General features: G+C 31.3%; 3 protein-coding genes and 1 long non-coding RNA gene across 10 annotated transcripts; 1 reads left to right on the top strand and 3 right to left on the bottom strand.

The window, feature by feature from the left end:
* The first annotated feature begins 592 nt into the window (after window positions 1–592).
* On the top strand, window positions 593–4,101 carry LOC109795270 (uncharacterized). 4 transcript variants are annotated; one of them, XM_020354721.3, is made up of 5 exons: window positions 608–766; window positions 1,380–1,710; window positions 2,896–3,000; window positions 3,105–3,152; window positions 3,614–4,101. In XM_020354721.3, the coding sequence occupies exons 2-5, from the start codon at window positions 1,438–1,440 to the stop codon at window positions 3,851–3,853; spliced, it is 666 nt and encodes a 221-aa protein (XP_020210310.1). In that variant the 5' UTR covers window positions 608–766; window positions 1,380–1,437; the 3' UTR covers window positions 3,854–4,101. The 4 variants fall into 4 exon arrangements, with proteins under 4 accessions (XP_020210312.1, XP_020210310.1, XP_082915815.1 ...); XM_020354722.3 differs by lacking the exon at window positions 608–766 and adding an exon at window positions 836–990; XM_083059689.1 differs by lacking the exons at window positions 3,105–3,152; window positions 3,614–4,101 and adding an exon at window positions 3,077–3,095.
* A 552-nt stretch (window positions 4,102–4,653) lies between these two features.
* Window positions 4,654–5,366, bottom strand: LOC109788588 (C2H2 and C2HC zinc fingers superfamily protein). The gene is made up of 3 exons (XM_020347351.3): window positions 5,136–5,366; window positions 4,988–5,063; window positions 4,654–4,922 (listed from the first exon to the last, which is right to left on the bottom strand). Exons 1-3 carry the CDS (start codon window positions 5,310–5,312, stop codon window positions 4,840–4,842), a joined length of 336 nt encoding a protein of 111 aa, XP_020202940.1. The 5' UTR covers window positions 5,313–5,366; the 3' UTR covers window positions 4,654–4,839.
* A 1,569-nt stretch (window positions 5,367–6,935) lies between these two features.
* On the bottom strand, window positions 6,936–11,276 carry LOC109815504 (shaggy-related protein kinase alpha). Of its 4 annotated transcripts, none has more exons than XM_020380256.3 (13): window positions 11,121–11,276; window positions 10,348–10,522; window positions 10,119–10,211; window positions 9,460–9,519; window positions 9,073–9,345; window positions 8,923–8,997; window positions 8,688–8,744; window positions 8,441–8,581; window positions 8,312–8,362; window positions 7,944–8,039; window positions 7,739–7,822; window positions 7,448–7,550; window positions 6,936–7,337 (listed from the first exon to the last, which is right to left on the bottom strand). In XM_020380256.3, the coding sequence occupies exons 2-13, from the start codon at window positions 10,468–10,470 to the stop codon at window positions 7,255–7,257; spliced, it is 1,239 nt and encodes a 412-aa protein (XP_020235845.1). In that variant the 5' UTR covers window positions 10,471–10,522; window positions 11,121–11,276; the 3' UTR covers window positions 6,936–7,254. The 4 variants fall into 4 exon arrangements, with proteins under 4 accessions (XP_020235845.1, XP_020235851.1, XP_020235857.1 ...); XM_020380262.2 differs by lacking the exon at window positions 11,121–11,276 and adding an exon at window positions 10,873–11,114; XM_020380268.2 differs by lacking the exon at window positions 11,121–11,276 and adding an exon at window positions 10,878–11,114.
* Window positions 11,277–16,531: 5,255 nt separating this feature from the next.
* LOC109808593 (uncharacterized) lies at window positions 16,532–19,140 on the bottom strand. The gene is made up of 2 exons (XR_014427848.1): window positions 19,099–19,140; window positions 16,532–16,843 (listed from the first exon to the last, which is right to left on the bottom strand). It is a non-coding gene; the product is annotated as an uncharacterized LOC109808593 (long non-coding RNA).
* Between the last annotated feature and the right edge of the window lie 890 nt (window positions 19,141–20,030).

The following is a 20,030-nucleotide window of genomic DNA, read 5'->3' as shown; positions in this document are numbered from 1 at the left end:
AAGTTGAATCTTCTTCTATTTCAAGAAGCTTTGTTGACCTTGGAAGCAAGATTCTTCAAGAGATAGGTTCTTCATCTTTTGGTGTGATTTTTCTTGTTATGAATAATGAAAAGAAAAATTAATAAATAAATTTTTTTTCTCACCTCTTAAACTCTCTAATTATCATTTATTAATTTTAATTGGTATTGATATATATATATATATATATATATATTTTGATATAAAATAATATTTTTACATCATAATTCTTTTTCATAAAATTAATTAATATGACTTCTTATATTGATATTAAGAATACTTTATAATAAAATAAAAATTAGAAGGAATATTAATTTTCATATTTGAATTTAAATCTTATTATATAACTTATTTTAAGTCTTTCAACTTTTGTTAGATTGGGTGGATTTGAACCTCTCTAGTTGTAGCAATATTCAAGGTGTGGGACATCTTGTTAAATCTTATATTTAATAATGAGAAAAAGCATGCCGATCAAGTATTATTAGAATAATTAATATTGTAGCAGATGGCATGATATGAACATGATAACAATCCATTACATTACGACGTTATGCTTTGTTGTTTGAAAGTGACTCCCACGTAGCCTACTCTTCTATAATATTATATATTCTCTGCCTTCTCTCTCTTTTCTTTTCTCTAAATAAATCTAATCAGAATCTTCACCAGTTAATCAGCTTTGAGTAGATAAGACTGGTGGATGTGTCATCTCTTTTATTCAACCTTCAATTTTGTTATTATTCCTCTCCCGGTAAGAGAAAAAAAGAAACTCTCTCCATATTCACTAATTAATTCTCATAACACATATGATATGCTTAATCTTAATTATGGTCTCTTCTGTTTGATCATTCGCCTCTGCGATCTTCAATCACCTCGGTGTGTTTTGGTCTAAGGATCCTTTTTGGGGAAACAAACTCATGTGCTCAGTCCCCAAGAGACTAATATTCTTTGAAACATCTTAAAAAAGCCTTGGATGTATGTGTGTCCTTGGGTTTTGATACTCAATTATCCTGTTTGTGTCAATCTTGAAATCTTGGATTTGCTTGCAAGATTATATCAAGACCCTTTCCTGCCTCCTTTCATTAGGAAAACTGGCTTTGCAAAATTGGCAATCTTTGTGGGTTTAGTGATATGGGGTGCTCTTTGTATCTTCTCTAATTTGTTTTCCTTATAAAAAGCCTTGAAATTTGATGGAGTATATTCATTGCTATTACCCTATGCATGCAATTCAACAAAAAAATGTTGGGTTGAAATAAAGTTTGATTATGATTTAGGATTATGAGATAATTTGTATATAATCCACATAATAAAAAAAGTTCAAATTTTGTGCCTTTTAACTTAATTTTGTTCATCGTTTGATGCAGGCATTGAGGAAATACTTTGTTGTTGAAGCTTTGAATATTAACAGACCATCATCTGCAGATGGGGTCTGAAGGTCCTTCAGCAGCAGTAACAACAGTTCATGTAACAGGTTTCAAAAAATTCCATGGAGTTTCAGAGAATCCTACAGAGACAATTGCCAATAATTTGACGGAGTATTTGAACAAGAAGGGTTTGCCAAAAGGCTTAGTTATTGGAGGCTGCAACATTCTTGAGACTGCTGGTCAAGGAGCACTTGTTCCTCTCTACCAGACATTGCAGTCTGCCATTACTTCCAAGGACACTGAATCTTCAAGTTCCAACAAAGTTATATGGGTGAGTTCCTCATATACGTGATGTGTAGGTTCATAGTTTATGCTCTCTTGTCAATCCTTATGAAGTTCTCGTTTATGTTATCAGATCAAGATTCATACCTCTCCATGAACTTCCAGGTGAATTACTTACAAATTAAAAACAAAATAAAAAATGAGACAAGATCATTAGCATGGTAAATAGCTATGATCCTGTTTGGACAATTTTTTCCATACACACTTGTAGAAGTCTACTAAGCTAAAATTAACTTATGTACTTAACTTATATAGATGTTGTCTCATTTGACTTCTCCAAAAGTTCAAGTGTACAAGTTGATATTAGTTTATAAGAGAAGCTCAATTCATTTTACTTACTTATGTTCTTCTCTTAGAAGAGTTTAAGAAGAAATTTATCTGAATAAAGCTTAAATTCAAGACTATTCAGTCTTATTCCTTGTACTCCAACCTACACTAGTTCAATTTGCAGTAACTACGGACAAAGCTAATATTTTCTATTAACTTAGAACAAGCAATGTTGCACGTAGACAGTGGCACAGATAATCTTCCTCTATTACTCTCTCAAGGTCTTCTTGTTAAAAGCTATTATGCAATCATTGGTGTCTTAGTATTCAAACCAACTGGATCTATATTCAAATATGATCATAAATTTAGGATTTGACTATTGGGATTTGGCTCCATTAAAGTGAGCGAAGATAAAATAAATAATCTTAGTCTAGGTAATGAGAAAATCAACAATTGATATTTTAACACATTTGTGATTTGTTTTATATATAAACATAATAACAGCAGTTGATTTTTTTATGAACTACTAACTTATTTTATCTTCTAAACTGAACAACGTACTTAAAAGAATCTGAATCGATACAATTAAGCGTTAACAGTGATTAAAAATCACTGGACTATGAAGTATGAACTGAAATTTCTTGGAAAAGTTTAGTACAGAGCTAAAACGAAACTTTGATTGGACTTCTTTCTTAGTACCTTAACACTAATACTAAGCTGAACTAGAAAGGATAATAGTGAAAGGTGGATGGTCTTTAGATCATCGCTGAGGCATTTTTACCCTCAGAAAGAATGGTGAGAGTACCCAATATGCAAAGACTTTTTCTTGGTTGGATTCAGCTATCTATTTTTTCATTTTACATCCATAAATCTAACATTTTGGCTGTTTCTAATTTTGTTCATTTAGCTGCATTTTGGAGTTAACAGTGGTGCAACAAGGTTTGCTATAGAGCATCAAGCTGTCAATGAGGCTACATTCCGCTGCCCTGATGAAATGGGATGGAAGCCCCAGGTTAGATTGGATTAATAGATGCATTCTAAACTTGCTTTCATCAAACCTGATCTTGAAGAACTCTACCCTCCTTTAGTGAAATTTCCATATTTTTTATGTTGCAGAAAGTGCCTATTGTTCCTTCAGATGGTGCAATTACAAGAATACGGGAGGTAAATTGGATCACCAATTTTTCTCACACTTTAATTCCTAAACTAATTTTACTATTTGGCTGGTGTTAGGCTGTTAATCCTAATATAGTAATGTTGAGGTTGGTTTGTAGATTGCAAATATTTTAAGGTCCTGTTATTTGCTTAATTGATTTGTTGGCCCCGGTCAATATCACTTAGCAGGCCTTTCAATTGTGTTTTGGGGGCCATAGCATCTAGATTCTTTATGTTCTTCGTTTGTCAAAAGTTAGATATAAGGACTCATAGAGATATATTTTTGTTTTATCAGTCTGTACCTCTTGATGGAGGCATGTAGTATAGGTGCTAAGTACAAAGTTATTGGTTTGCATACTGACAACATGATGCAAATGAATGCATGCTTGCTGTATCAAAATTTTGGTATAATGATTCTCTGCTGTTTTCGTCTATCTTATGATTTTGTCTTATGTCCAAATTTTATGCAGACCACCCTTCCGGTAGCGGAGATCACCAAGGCCTTGGCAATGAAAGGTTATAACGTAACGACATCTGACGATGCAGGCAGGTTTGTGTGCAACTACGTCTACTATCATTCCCTTCGCTTTGCAGAGCAGAATGGGACCAAATCCCTTTTTGTGCACGTGCCACTTTTCTCAACAATTGATGAAGAAACCCAAATGCAATTTGCTGCTTCATTGTTAGAGATACTTGGTTCAACATGCTAGTGACACCCGGCTCATGTAAAATGTACGGGTGTTGCCATGCTTACGAAACTGGATGAGTGTACTTTGAATGATGTTATAAATTATGATAACAAGATATTGTTTTGAAATGGAAAACGGTTTATTGCAAATGGCATGTGTAGCAGAGGTGTTTGCTTTGATTGGTAAATGCTTCTGATTAAAGGCTTCAGCAAATTGTCAAGACATTTCAGTGCTACCTTGTGAATAAACGTTCCTTTTACTTGTCCTTACCGCTGTGTTTTTTTTCTTAGCAACTTTCTAATGAATGAAATGTATCCGAGTAAAACTGAAAACTAACAATTCGGTGTTTGTTCAGTTAGATGCTCAAACTAAACTGATGAAACTATTCATAGTTCTTTTAATTGAATTTTATCATTCAGATCACTATTTCCTCGTCATTTATATGAGTTGGTCATTAGTTTATACATGTTAAGTGACTTAGCTGCTCAAACGAATGTCTTTGTCTTCCTGAAACATTCACTTCAAAGACAATACTGCACACTTTTGAAAGTTGAGAATATTTACAAGAATATTCAATTTTTTTTGTTTGAAAAAAAGAATCCTGCCGGATAATGCCAAAACTATCTCTTGTTTCTTGTTAAAAGTGCAATCTTTTTTTTTTTTTTTTCTCGTCAAAATATCCATTGCTCGGCCATTTTTGACTAACACCATAAAAACATAATTGAGGCAGAGTCAGTGGATTTCCATGTAGAAGGCATAAAACCGATGGAATTGTGAGTGTGGAATTGTGAGTAGCAAAATGGGTTGACCAAAATCTGGCCTTGTGCAAGAAACAAATCCACTTTAGATAGAATGAGGTTTATGCATTGAACATAATCACTTGAAGAGAAACGCATTGAAAGGCTCTCATATCAGAAGTTCCACTTATGTTTGTGTATGAAACATGGAAAACTGAAACCACCCCAAAAGGGATAAAAATTTGCATTGTGGTGCGGCATGGTGTCTATCTATCCCCAGTCAAGAAAGGGAAGGTGGGGATATCCACCCTGAGGAGGGGGTTGGAGCGACGGAGGCAGATTCAACACATTCCCTGCAATGCCATTTTTATTATTTTCATTCTCGTGTCATACAAATTGTTAAAGATTAATTAATTACCCGGAGAGGGAGTGGTTTCGATTGGGGACTTGGTGGGATGAAGATACTTGCAAGACTCGCCGTGACGGCAAAATCCCTAAAAAAAACATAGATTAGGGTTAGAGAGAATGAATGAATGATTGAGAATTGAGAAATGAAAAGAGCGTACCGTGTTGAGCAAGTGAAAGCAGAGGGGTGGATTAGGATTAGGGATTTGTTTGAAGGAATCGTACCAACGAGCTTTGGCTTGCTGATGGAGAATGCCCTTAACGTGTCGTTTCCGATCAGCTGGTGTGTCTTGGAATTGCTTGTCGCAGTAATCGCAGTAAAACTTCCTCGCCGGCATCTTCAAATTTCTGGGACAACTTCACCATACATCTAGCCTCCCGCATGCCCAATCTTATAATTAAAAAAATATTTATATATTAATTTAATAAATAATAGACCTAACTTTCATATTAATTTTCTAAAAAAATTATTTTTAAATTATGTATAAAATAAAGCTTATGAATTCTTTTCTATTTTTTTTATAAAGTACTTCAAAAAAAAAAATTATCCAAACAAGATCTAACTCAAATGGAACCAAAATGACCAAGTTTAATCTGCATTTGAATTTTGGAATGAGGAAACAGGGTAAAAAAAAAGTTTAAAATTTAAATTAGAAAAAAAAGTGAAAAGAAAAAATAAATTTTTATTTCTTGAAATAACTCTTTTCTTTACTTTTTTTTTAAACTAGACAAGAAAATATATTTTTTACTTGTATTTTCTTTTCTTTATTTTTTTTTTTTAGGTTCGTCCATGAAGTATCCACCGCCGATAGTAGTAACTAATATCCTCGTTAAGTTGGAAGCACTTCAAAGGGTGGGATAGCTGGCCCCAAGATTTAACACGGCTTGCATACATAAAGCAAGATTCGAACCCCTGACCTTGTTAATTATTACACCGGGGTAACTCTTACTAATTATTACACCGCTCAATAACTCTATGTTAAATGTGAATTTTGTAAATCTAACCGTTAGATTGAAAGTTCATATCTCTTAGATCATATATACAAAATTTTATATTAATTCAAGATGATTTGATACTTTATTTTTATATAAAAAAATTGACATAATATATTCATTTCAAAATACACTAAAATATGAACAATTTGATTGCCTTCAAGTTGTTCAATTTTAACAAAATTTGATATGCACGTATAAAGTGATATGAAGTTTCAATCTAACGGTTAGATTTATAAAATTCACAATTAATATAAAATTATTAAGTTGTGCAATACTTAGTAAAAGTTATACCGGTGTAATTATATCCTCTCTCTCTATATATATATATATATATATATGTTTATTAAACTCTATTTATATTATACATATAATCAGATATTTAGATGTACAAGATAGTCGTGATGAAATGGTCATAGGTCACCCTCATGCTATGAATCCAACGACTAACCATCAAATTGACCTTAGACCCCTTGATCAAAGTAGCTAAGGAATTGTGCTAGTAACCTTGAATATTGGGATTCAAAGTAGTTAGTTAAGGAATACCTCTCAATATGAAAGTGCCTCATGGAAATTAATATAGTCTCCATTGACGTAGATATTCTTACGGTAAAGAAAGATGGAGAAAAACTAGCACCAAACCAATTTGACCTACTTACTCGAACGCACTTGTATATATTTATATTATCTTTGTACCGTAAACAAAAGTCATGCTTGCCTATCCAAGTTTGAGTGTTCAAACAAATCCACTCAAACACCTCAGCCTCGAATTGATAAAATAAAATAAAAGGGCGAATCAGCTTAACTGTTTGATTAAATTAACAACCATCTCTTTCACTTAGGGTGTTTAATATTCGTTAATCCAGCAATATATTCATATTCAAGACAAGCAGGGAGACTTTATGCCATGTCGTTTGGCCAGAGATTACCTAACGAGTGGAAAATGAACACATGCAGAGACAATGCCATTACAACTTCCAACCACCACGCTACGCATAATAACTAAATTAAACCACCCATCGTTGTCTCAACAAATACAAATACTGATGCAACATTTAGATAATTGCAGACATTTGTCTTCTATTGTATGTTACAATCTGCTGTGATACAGGAAACAGGGTATTCTTCATACCCATCGGGGGTTTGGGTAATAATGAGTAGCATGTATCTCTAAATCTGCTTTTACAGGGCAACCGAATACAATAAAGATACCAACAAATATCATATCAAATAGAAGGAAAGAGCAGCATTCTCATACGGTAACAACACTTGCGGTTCTGTTACACTTCACAAGCCAAGAAACGGGCATTGCTTCCTCGCATGCTCTGGAACCAATTTCACCAAAATCTCAGCTGGGACTCCTTTCAGTTCTGGTACACAGGCACCAATAACATAGTAAAAAGTCAGCCAGAACCATTTAATGAAAACAAAAGAAGAGCAGTCACATGAACACAAATAGCCTTTACCAAAATCAACATACCATGAGATTTGAAATTAAATAGTGGTGGAAGGAATCGGCCATTTGGCAAGCGAGTATTTGGATCACGAAGCTCGTCAAAGAAAGGATGGGTCAGGGCATCTAACTGCACCACATAAAGCAAAATCACAAATAACACATTTGGGGATGAGAAACAGCCGTTAAATAATTAGATTAGAAAACATAAAACTGAATACAAACTTGCAAAACCATTATCTGACACAAAGGGAAGCACTATTATTATCTTTTTCCTAAGGTGGATACTAAAGCTTCGATAAGAAGTCATATACTCACAGCTGTGCACCGCAAGTTAGGTGAGTATTGTAGTAGTCTTGATACCAAATCAACAGCCTCTGGAGGCATGCGCTTATGGAAGATCTAGTAGAAGAGAATCAACGATTATATGTTAGTATAGTGTGTACAATAAGGAATTTTAAATACGTTCATATGATGAGCTCAAGAATAAAGCATGAAATGCTATTGAATTTATTTTTGATACCTTGTGCCATGGATGAGCTTTAATCTGTGGGAATTTAAATTCTGTATAATTAGGGTTCATGCATTTAATCTCTTCCCTTGTTGGAGTGCCCAGAACCTATCAAGACAATAAATGGATCATTTACTAGTTATAATACTGGCACTGCATAAAAAAGTAAGGCCAACTATATAATTGATCCAAGTTATCAATTCAATCATAAAAGGCTAAAGCAAAATATGAGACCAACAGTTTAACATCTATCACACACTGCTGTTACAAGTCAGTGAATTGAAATCCAAGTACAACAAGCTCACTCAACGAGTTGCAATGCACTTGCAAACAAGAAAAATATAACATTAATGAAATAAGTTAAAAATCACAAAGATTACCTTGATGATCTCAACAAGCTGATCAACTCCACTCTCACCAGGGAACAAAGGCTGTAAAAAGCAAATGCAAATCTTAGTTAAACATGCTAAACCACAAGAATTAATGAGATCACATCATCAGCCACCAACCTGTCCAAGCAGCAGCTCAGCTAAAACACATCCAACAGACCAGATGTCAATGGCTGTAGTATATTCAGTTGCTCCAAATATGAGCTCAGGTGCTCTATAATATCTAGAACATATGTACGATATATTTGGTTCGCCTTTTACCTGCCAAAAGACAGACCAGATAAGGAAAAACAAAACTACTAACAAACCTAGGAAAACAAAAGATTGAATGAAAATGAAGGGACAGAAATAGAGATATATAACATACCAAAACCTTTGCACTTCCAAAGTCGCATAATTTAACCTGGTGAGTGTGTGGATTGACCTGCACAGAAAAACATTTAGTTAGTAATTTCCAAACAACAGTCTTGTCACCAGAGTTTAATCAATCCTTTCCTATCTTTTAGCTACCCTAAACACAACCATAACTATGAAGCAACAGAACTGGAATAAAAACAGAATAAATTATGAATGATTTACGCAAAATAAAACAAAGGCCATACCAATAGATTTTGAGGCTTGATATCGCGATGGCAGACTCCAATACAACGGTGAATATAAGATAATGCCCTAAAGATCTGCAATATATCAAAAGAAAATTGTTAAGACCTGAGCAATTATGAAAGCTGAATACAGGAAGGGAACAGGCATACCTGGTATGTATATAGTTTCACATATATCAGCGGCATCCTTTGGTTCAATTTGTTGTAATGTTTGATCACACGATTAACTGTTTCAGGAACATACTCAAGTACCAAATTCAGGTATAGTTCATCCTTTTCAGTGGTTGAAAAGAAACAGTGCTTCAAAGAGACAACATTCGGGTGGTCAAGAAGGCGCATTGTTTGAAGCTCCCGGTTCTTGTACCTCTTGTCTTGAAGAACCTTTTTGATAGCCACAGTTTCACCAGTTTCCAAGCACTTAGCCTACAATCATACACAATGTCAGAACTAAGGCAACAATTATAATTTATGAGTCACTTGTGTTGAGAAGGCTAAATATACACATCTCATTTAGTCAATTGGCTACATTTTTTTTACCTGGAAGACAACTCCAAATGATCCATGCCCTACTACCCGCTCTGCCATGTAGCTTATAGTCTGACATATTAATAAAGATATAGAATTATTTTAAAGTAATAAACACATAGAAGAAAAAAAGCAAAAGGAATAAAAATAGACAGTTAAAGAGAATACGTAAGATGAAAGAACCACATCACGGCATTTTTACACTATCCAATAATATCTAAGAGATTCATCCGTTAGTAACCAATCAGTGACAATAATCGCAAATCACTCACAAGACATGTCAAAGACACGTTGAACAGAGCAAGAAGTTATGCTAGAAACCGTAAAAAGATTCTTGTTGGAAAGCAGCGACCTAGTTAATCAATTTTGGGGATTTTTTTCTCCTTTTTCTGACTTAAAGATAAATACAACAACTTCGTGCTAAATTTTAATATTTGGCAGAAATTCCCAATTCTCAATCCAAATATCAAGTCAAAATCACAGCAGTTATAGAAGTGAGGAGAACATTTGCACACAAATAATGATATGAAGCTGGAGCATTGATTGCTATTGGCCTTCCGAGTACCATGAGTACCATGAGGTAGGCATGATCCAGTGCAAGAGTTAAATTATTTCAAACTGTCAAACCACATACATGATTGATAGCAGAAAACAAGGGGAGAAAGGTATACCTGCTTTGGCTGACCATTTCTACCTCCAATGGTAGTCACAATGATATGTCCCGTCTCCGTTCCATTGCCATCAACAACCGTGGCTTCCATGTCCTACAAAATGAAGCACACTGTAAGTAACTGGGCCAGAAATTCAAAATCAACCACAAAGACACACACACCAAAAAAAAAAAAAAAAAAAAAACTAACATTAAAAAAATGTAAATTTAAGAAAGCAGGGATTACATACTCTATCATCCCTAATTTTCATATCGTTCATCTCCTCTGGCAATCTATCAACACCTGCTGCTCCATGCCCACTGGCTTCTCTCAAACCTGAACCCGAAGTTGGTGCCACACCAACCGATGTCATCTTCACTGAATCCCTTTCTCTTCCAATTGCTGCTCAAAAACCACTCATTTACCTGCCAGAATGAACAATTCCACCACAATTAAAAAAAGTATTTCCTTTTTCATTTCGAGCATTAATCAGAAGCAAAAACGGAGTCAACAGAGATCATGAAAAACGAACCAAAAAGGAAAGTTGCATCACCGTTCAAACATGAATTAAAAAAAATTAAAAATGCAAATCTATTTTGTCCATAAATAAATACCAATTGTGCAAAAAAGAGAAAACATTCAAGGAATCTCAAAAATCCATTAATCTCACGTAAAACAGCAAATCCAACTGAAAACTCATCAATAACGGAAATAGAAAATAAATTAAAAAAAAAAGTTAAAAAAAAAAACGGAAAACAAAAAAAAAATCTCTAACCAAACCTAAACCGAAGATCCCCGTAACAGAAGGCGAAAGAAGTCGATCCAAACACAGAAAACAAAATTAAGAAGCGCAGGGCGTTTGACACGTACGGAAAAGACGCAAAGAAAGAGCTATGACAGCGGAGAGAGAAAAGCGAGAAGAAAAACGAAAACTGTAAGAGAAAGAAAAGAGGGAAAGGAAATCTAGTGAGAAGGAAGAAACGGCGTGAAGGAAGAAAGGGTTAGATTAGATCCATAGCATACCCATGGCGTGTTTGGATTTGTGTGAGTAACAGTTGTTCTCTGCTTTTTTGTGTGCGCTGGTGACAGTCAAAGAAGAAACCCCATTCTAATTTATTTTTAAAATAATTATATATTTTGGGGTAAATCGGAAATAAATAAAATAATAGAAAAATGTAGCGAGTGTAACCTCGTTTTCTCTTAGCTTTTGACCGTTCAAACTTCAAACTTCAAACTCACTGTATTAAAATGGTAACAACTATTAATTGGGCACACCCGCATGTGCCTTTTTGGCGCCTTCTTTTATGGGTTTTTTTTATTTTTATTTTTTTTCTTATTTTTTATCACATGCCAAAAATTACAACGGCCAGGCCAGCAAATGAATAGACCGATTAATAATTTACATTATTTCTTTGATCTCCAGTTTAACTTTAACATGTTACAGCTAAAGAAAAACAGTGTGCTCAATAATTTAACATAGCTATAACTGTGAACATAAAAAATTGACAGTAATATATTTCTTAATATTTTTTTTTTGTCTTTATTTAACGAGATTTATATCTAGTTTTTTAGTCTTAGTAAATTTTAATTAATAATAATATATTGAAAAATACGTTATTCATATTCTTCTTTGGCATGTATTTTGAAAGCTGGCAGTTATGTATTTTACCTGCATAACCAACCAAAGAAACGATTCTATTTTTATTTTTAAATTTTAATTTGTGTCACATAGAGGATAATTATTTATTTTATTAAATTAAATTTATAAAAATAAATATTTATTATAAAGTATATTATAATTTAAATTTATAATAAATAAATAGTTTTGAATATATGGAATATATTTTAAATTTATAAGAAATAATTTATATTATGATATAAAAATATTTTTAATATCGATAATCTTTATTAAAAATATTCAAATAATACGAAAATATATATTTAAATGTATAAAATATTAAAATAATTAAAATAACATAAAAATTGATAAAAAAAATAAGAGATTAAAAATATTAATAATATATATAAATAATACAGATAAATAATATTTAAATTTTAAAATCAAAATATATAATTCATTTTAATATTTAACTATTTTAGTTGGATAGTTTGTTTAATATATGTATATATATATATATACATATATATAAAATAAAAATTATATATATATATAAAGTTCATATTCTCGTAAAAAAAATATTCAAATAAAAATGAATAAAAAGAAGAGCATAAATAGAGAACGATTACAAAATAAAAATATTTTTTTTAATATATATATAATGAAATGAAGAATAATTGAATCATAATATATTAAAAATTATGCTTAATAATTTTTAATTATATTCTAATAAAAATATAATTTTGATATGTATGATCAATCCACCATATTATGCAAGAACATTTTTAGACATTTATTTTTAAGAAGAGAAATTTTAGAAATTCTTTTAATTTTTATAAATTTTAAATTTTATTTACTATATATTTATATAAAAATTAACTTTGAATAAAAATAAATTAACACCTATATATTAGATGTGAACTTTTATTTTTTGTGGAACCATCATGTTTCGTGTTCTAAGACAAATCTTGTAACCATTAAATTAAGAAGTTTGATTAAGAAGTTTTTTAAACTCTTAACTAATTTAATATCTTTATTTATTATAACTGTTTATGAATTAAAATTTAATATTTTTAAAATACATTATCAATAATTAAAAATAATTTAATGTCATAGTATAAATTATTTATCTTAAGTAAAAATATAATTTATAAATTTAAAAATACATATTTTTATAAGTTTTAAATATAATTTATTATAAAACTTTATTATATACAATAAATATTTGACTAAACTAAAATATTAGTTATTAAAAATTAAAAATAATATGCATAATAATATAAAATATTTATTATAAATTTAAAATATAATTTATATATTTATAAATATTTATTTATATATAATTTATATAAATCTTTATTTTATATATTAAATATTTAGTTCATAAAATATATGACTTGAAATACTAATAATTTATTAGTAAATATTAGTAATAAATAGTCACTCGTCATTCATTTTACATATTTTTATATATAACAATATCAACAAAAATTAATTCAAAACATTATATGGTATGCTACTCAAATTCTCCGCGAATAACATCAATTTTAGGAGATTGCAAAATGTCATTCATATAATCCGAGAGACAAAAATTGAATGGGATTAAAAAATTGAAGCCAACTTTCAAAGTATGTTAATGTTAAAAGAGTTACACTTAATTTAGTTTTTTTTTTAACTTCATATTTTAAAATAAATTATTTATAATATAAATTATTTATCATAATTTTAAAATATAATGTACATGTTTAAATTTATTTATGTATACTAATTTTAAATATAATTTATATATTCAAACTTAGTATTTATTTATATATAGTTTATTATATATTTTAATTATATCTTCACTTTTTGGGACCATTATACCCTTTTATTTTAAAAAAATTATAAAAAATATTTTTAATCAAATTTAAAATCTTGAAACTAATGAATTTGTACTAATATATAAAGGGATTTCACTTTCAATAATTACTTTTAATTTTCATTTTTATATGGACCATTTTATCCTTTATTTGTTTTTTAATAACTACTTTTTTATGAGTAACTTCTTATTTTATTAATATTTTTTTCAATACAATATAGGCACGAAGTGTCTTTTTCCTGCTAGTTTTGTATAATGAACATACATGTACGTTACACATGTTAAAATATTAATTTATCATAAATTTAAAATATAAAATTTATATGTTTAAAAACATTTATTTATATAAACTCTAAATATAGTATTTATATATATAATTTATTATAAATTTTAATTATATGCAATAAACATACTTATACATTGCATGTACTAAGATACTGATTTTAATTAAAGACTAAATAAAATCTCAAATAAATATAAAATAAAAAAAACCTAATTTTGAATTAAAGACTAATTAAAATTTTAAACAAATCTATAAATACAATTTTAATAAAGAAATATATTATTCAATTAAATATGAGTTAATTTCCTAATTTAAATTAAGAAAGCAAGTCAAATAACATTGAGGTCTTGATTGCATCTATTCTAAAAATAAAATATTTATATATGGAGAAAAAAAAAGAGAAAGATTGTTTCATGTAAAAACACTCCTTATAATAAAAAAGAAATAATTAATAATAACCCATAGATTAACATAAACAACTTAAATTATATGTTGTGATGATTTGTGATTTGTTATTGGGTTCTAAGCATTTAAGAAATTTCTCTAGACAAAGGTCCAATTTAACTTTGAGGGTAAGGTTTATAAGGTCTTTATTTAGAGGTGGACTTCATAAGTCCATTCAATCAAAAATTCTAAAGAGAAGGCCTTTGGGTCGAAAAACCTTTTTCTTCCCCTTTTTCTACTAAAACCCTTCTTTCATCCTTCCTTACAACTAATTTGAGGTGAACAGGTTGTGGATTGAAGCTTTTGAGTAAAAATCAATTTTGTGATTGGTGGTGATGTGAAGTTCTGAGAGTTTAGCCCATTTTCCTCTTCATCTTTGACTTTGGGAATTCTAGAGGTAAAAAAAATTAGAACTTCATTCTTATTGATTTATGTTGTTGTATGAGTTTGAGTTCATTGAATCTTATGGTTGTGTTGTGGTTGATTAAGGATTTGGTGACAGTTTAACAAAGTTGGGCATGAGTGTTGAGGCTCTATGCCTGAAATAAGGTTGAGTATCATATTTGACCACGCCAGACGTGAGAGCAACAAATTCTCTATCTCAACCACATCAGGAGTAGGTTGAGCGACGCCTAGCGCTAGACATGGGTTGCCTTGTGAAAAGGTGTTGCTTTATTGATGAATTGGTGAATGTGTGTAAGTTAATTGAATCTACTACATGTTATATGTTGACATATGTTGCTTGTCCTTTATACATTGATCTAGAATAATGTATATCGATGATTAAATGTTGATAGTTGAATATTTTTGAATGATGTTGGTTCTATATATATTAATTTGGGATAATATATATAAATGATTGGTTGTTGAACTATTGAGGTGATGAGGCTGAGAATGCTTGAGGCATTAAGGCATCAAGGTGTGTTGTGTTGATTGACTTAGGATTAGAGGAGAAAGTATTTTTATAAAGTTGCATATTTCATTGTGATGATATTAGTGTGGTGCTCTACGATCCCAGTTAATAAAAACACTTTTTAAGTAGTTGACTTTTGAAGTGGATGGTTGAGTCTCTATTGAGATCGTAGTTGATGTAGTGTGTGGATAAGGTCAAGACATATCGAGTACAAGTGACCATAATATAGGGGTCAAGTCAAATTATATTAATTATAAGTGACCAATATTGATCTATATGTGAACAAGGTTGAGATATACATGTATAAAGTGACAAACCAAGTAAGGTACAAGGTCGGAGACCAAAATTCCTAACTAAATACTGAAAGGGTATTTGGAGTGTAGTCGGTGAACTAATCACACAAGTGACTAATTTATGCAAGCTACATCGTGGTAGACTTAGACTCAAATTGTTTTATTTTGACAAGAATACTAGATTTTCTCGTTTGAGTGGAAAAATTCGAAAAATCATGTTATATATTTTTATCCAAATTGGTTGTTGATTTAGATGAACTGAAAAGATCACGTTGTTGGTTTGAAAGGATCAAGCCACTTAAATTATTCACCTTTATTGAAAGAGATCTCCATATATGAATACATAACGACACATGTAATTAAGGTGTTATGCATATAACGTATTGTTGCCAAGTTATTCATATGTTATGTGGATTTGTATGTTAAATGATATGGTCGTGGTATAAGTTTAAATGATTAAGTTATTTTTTTTTTTTAAAGTTGTTTGATGTCATGTTGAGATGTTATTGATATGTTGCTATGTTGTAAGCCATGAGGTGTTATTCATCTATATACTTCTACTTTAAAGTTAAAGTTTAATAAATAAATAAATAAATGATAAAGATAATCAAACCTGATCATCTCATTTTCATCTTTTCCTAACAATTACACTCATCTCTTCCATACCAGTTACATGCTCGAAATACCATATCCACAACAAAAAAAAAATTATGCTTGCTTGGGAACAGAATTACAGAGCCAGCGTATGATGAGCAAATAAGATAGCATAATGCAGTAAAAGCGGTGTGGGCAGGGGACAAAGTAAAAACAAAATTATATTGTATACTCATCCATGACCATTTAGATGATATTTAAAAATTGAATATAAAAAAATTTATCATATGGCCATCTAATTTTCTATTACTATCCTCTTCAATTTAGAAGGAAAAAAAAAAAGACTAAACTTTTAAACATCTTCAGTCATTCCAACATCTTCAGTCATTCCCTATTTTGAAACCTTTGATGGCACTGCGATGAGATCACAGTTTTCACTCTTCAAAAGTCAAAACTTAGCATTGAACATTCTCAATAATTATTACAATGTAAAGAATACCACTTGGCATACCATACAAGCTTACAAGAAAAGAAACGTTCAAATAAGATTCATGACGGTGTATAGTAGTAGGCATGAGAATCGCAATTTATGGGTAGCTTTAAGAAATTCCAAGTCATTCTAAATCAAGATATTCCCTAGTCAGCTATACCAAATACACCGGCTGCAACTAATTTAAATTCCCAAGTAACCATCTACATTTGCTTCTTCTCGTGAGAATGGTTTTGCTTCTTACTAAACATACCTGACATTAAAAAGTATTAAATAGTTACAGTGATTTCAATTACAACATGCACTGATATTATCTTGCAATAGCAGGATAAGAAATTATAAAAGAAATAAGGCCGCATTTCCAAGCTGGTTCAGTCCAGTTTTAGAAAACACTGGCATTGTAAAGACTTCCAAAAAGGCTGCTAATTGCTAAAAATAAAATTGCAACGTATGTTGCTTCAGTAACAAATTAATTGAAGATTTGAGTATTTATTATAACTATATCAAAAGGCTGTGGAAGTATTGTGTACAAAGAATCTATAATTCTACATTTACTTGCATGTTAAGAATTGAGAATAGTAGCTAAATCAGAGGCTAAGCATGGTTGTCAAACTCGCAAGTTAACTTGTAAACTCGTACGAGTCTATGAGTCTAGGTTAGCAAAACTGGTTAACTCGCAAATAGAATCTTTTTTTGGTGGACTCGGGTAGACTCGCTCAGAATCGTGAGTCTGAGGGCGAGTCAGCGAGTCAATTTTTTGCCCCCTAAATGCCCCAAAACGACGTCGTTTCAGCTAGGGTTCCTAAGTACCTCTCTTTTCTTTGATCTTTCTCCCTCTGCGCATACGAAAAGAACACTGCCTCCTCTTTGTTCTTCGACCTCTCTCCCTCCGCGCATACCTCTTTGTTCTTCAATCTCTCTCCCTCCGCCGCATACGAAAAGAACACTTTGCCTCCTCTATGTTCTTCGATCTCTCTCCATCCGCCGACTTCGTTCAATCCGCCCGACGCCGTCATTGCAGCTTCCGGCATCGTCCCTACACTTTGACGAGCTATTGGTGTTACTTATTACTCCTAACATTTTGATTTTTTGGTCTGTTAGATTGTTAGTGTTACTTACTCTTACTCCTAACATTTTGATTTTTTGGTCTGTTAGACTATTAGTGTTACTTACTCTTACTCCTAACATTTTGATTTTTTGGTCTGTTAGAGCTGTTAATGTTACTTTTTACTCCTAACATGTATGGTTAAGACTTGTATTATGACATTTTATTGTTGTTATTTGACTTATTTCAAACTTAGAATGTTGAATTAGTGAAATCATATTGTGTGTGTTCATGTTTTTTAATATCTTTTAATATTAGATAGACTCTTACGAGTCTACGAGTTGAGTCTACGAGAGCTCCACGAGTTTGTGTAGACTCTCGAGTTTGACAACCTTGAGGCTAAGATATAAAGGGCTCTCATAATGGTATATTGCAGCGCTACAAATGATTTGCATATTGAATGCTAAGAATATAAATATATAAGCCCCCCAAGAATTGTATGTTTTTGTGCCTATTTTGGCTTGGATCTCTAATTTACAACTGCAGCGAAGGAAATAATTGGTGCAGAAGTATCAACTTTGTAAGTTTTTGACCAAAGGTTATTATCAGATAAATGTAGAAGTTGGTAAGATGATATATATAGATCTGACTTCCAAAATTTACATATAGCCTATATATTATGGTCGATAGAGACAAATCTAGGAGAATACTGAAGTAAAAAGATGATGGGATTATTTTATGATATTTGTCAGAGGGGATATTTTATGAAAGTTATTTTTATAAGGTTATTATACAAACATATTCCACAATGATGAGATATTGTCCGCTTTGGGCCTAAGCCCTCACGGTTTTGCTTTTGGTCATCACCCAAAAGGTCTCTCAATCATTGAAGTATGTTTGTATTATATAAGTTGTTATTTATTGTGTTATTTTATCGATGTGAGACTTGTTTGTATCCTAACAATCCTCCTCTCAAACAAGGAACCTAACTTTTCATGCAGTGAAATCTGTCTTTATATAGCACATTATATGTTATGAGTTATGAGGGGTTATTGGTTGTCACCGAATCCAACTTGCGACTCTAATACCACTGATGGGGTTATTTTATGGTATTTGTTTGAGGAGATATTTTATGAAAGTTATTTTTATAAGGCTATTACACAAACATACTTTACAATGATGAGATATTGTCCGCTTTGGGCCTAAGCCCTCATAGTTTTGCTTTTGGTCATCACCCAAAAGGCCTCTCAATCATTGAAGTATGTTTGTATTATATAAATTGTTATTTGTTGTGTTATTTTATCAATGTGGGACTTGTTTGTATCCAAACAAAAGATATTATTTATTAAGAGTTTGCACAGGTGGAAAAATGGCAGTGTGCAGTTTACTACATGAATGTAAAATATTCTCTGCAGTGATATGTATTCCTAATTAACAAGAGTAAGTGCAATCAAAACTAGCACCTTAATATCCATATATCATTATAATCCAGCAAACTACCTGCATGTTAAGAAATGCTGAATGCAATTAATGTTACTACTTAAAAATATGGATGAGAAGGGAGGAGATGCACTACCTCTTGATGAATTGAGTAGCATATCGTATAACGAAACACATTAATACAAACACCAAAATATCTGCAAAAGCTTAGGAACTCCAACAAGCAGTACCAAACAGACATGATAGCATATGAATTCAAGAAATTTCTTAACTTGGTCAAAATTCTTTAACATGGTTTCAGTTGGCTTACTAAACAAAGGACACCAAAAACATTAACCATCAATGTTCAGCTAACTTAGAAGGCATGTGACAAACAAGTTTCCAACAATTGATGAACTATTTAAAGAAAAAACCTCACATAAATATCTAGAAATGATCAAATTTTTGCATTCAAGGAGAATCACAAAGGAAAAGACGCATAAAGGAGTTAAAATCCAAGAGAGTGCAACAAAGGATACTGAAAGTACAACGCTCCCACCAATCCAACATATAAAGCCCAAAAGTCACATTGTAAAGGTAGATCTTACGCTGAACCCAATTCATATCTTCCACAGCTGCAAAAACAATTTTCTTTTCTACTTTTGGGTCAGAATCAAGACAAAATAGCTCAAAACGCATCCTCGGCATATAAAATCTCTGAAATTGTTTTCATCAGACTATAGAAACACACAAGCATTAACTACTAGCATGCAATAACTTCAGGTGTATTCCCTATTAATATTATTTCTTACACACATAAGATTAGGGAATTAATTTCTACGTATAGCCTTGACCAGTGCACTAATAGTGGACAGAAATAAACAATTTATAACACACAAGAATTTTTCTAAAAAGTAAAGATTACCCAAAATAAAATAAAATAAAAATCATATTTAATAATCAAAAAGTCTAAAAG

This window comes from Cajanus cajan, chromosome 7 (assembly GCF_000230855.2).
Source record: "Cajanus cajan strain Asha chromosome 7, NIPB_CcT2T_4, whole genome shotgun sequence".
NCBI classification, from domain to species: domain Eukaryota; kingdom Viridiplantae; phylum Streptophyta; class Magnoliopsida; order Fabales; family Fabaceae; genus Cajanus; species Cajanus cajan.
The sequence above is the reverse complement of the archived record's forward strand: the minus strand, read 5'-3'. Positions and strand labels throughout refer to the sequence as shown.

Coding starts and splice junctions, on each gene's coding strand:
- LOC109815504 (XM_020380256.3), bottom strand. CDS start 10,470: ATGACATCGGTTGGTGTGGCACCAACTTCGGGTTCAGGTTTGAGAGAA. Junction 10,212..10,347: donor TGAAAATTAGGGATGATAGA/GTATGTAATCCC, acceptor TTCATTTTGTAG/GACATGGAAGCCACGGTTGT. Junction 8,998..9,072: donor TGAAACTATATACATACCAG/GTATGCCTGTTC, acceptor GATATATTGCAG/ATCTTTAGGGCATTATCTTA.
- LOC109795270 (XM_020354721.3), top strand. CDS start 1,438: ATGGGGTCTGAAGGTCCTTCAGCAGCAGTAACAACAGTTCATGTAACA. Junction 3,001..3,104: donor AAATGGGATGGAAGCCCCAG/GTTAGATTGGAT, acceptor TTTATGTTGCAG/AAAGTGCCTATTGTTCCTTC. Junction 3,153..3,613: donor CAATTACAAGAATACGGGAG/GTAAATTGGATC, acceptor AATTTTATGCAG/ACCACCCTTCCGGTAGCGGA.
- LOC109788588 (XM_020347351.3), bottom strand. CDS start 5,312: ATGCCGGCGAGGAAGTTTTACTGCGATTACTGCGACAAGCAATTCCAA. Junction 5,064..5,135: donor GCTTTCACTTGCTCAACACG/GTACGCTCTTTT, acceptor TGTTTTTTTTAG/GGATTTTGCCGTCACGGCGA. Junction 4,923..4,987: donor CGAAACCACTCCCTCTCCGG/GTAATTAATTAA, acceptor ATGGCATTGCAG/GGAATGTGTTGAATCTGCCT.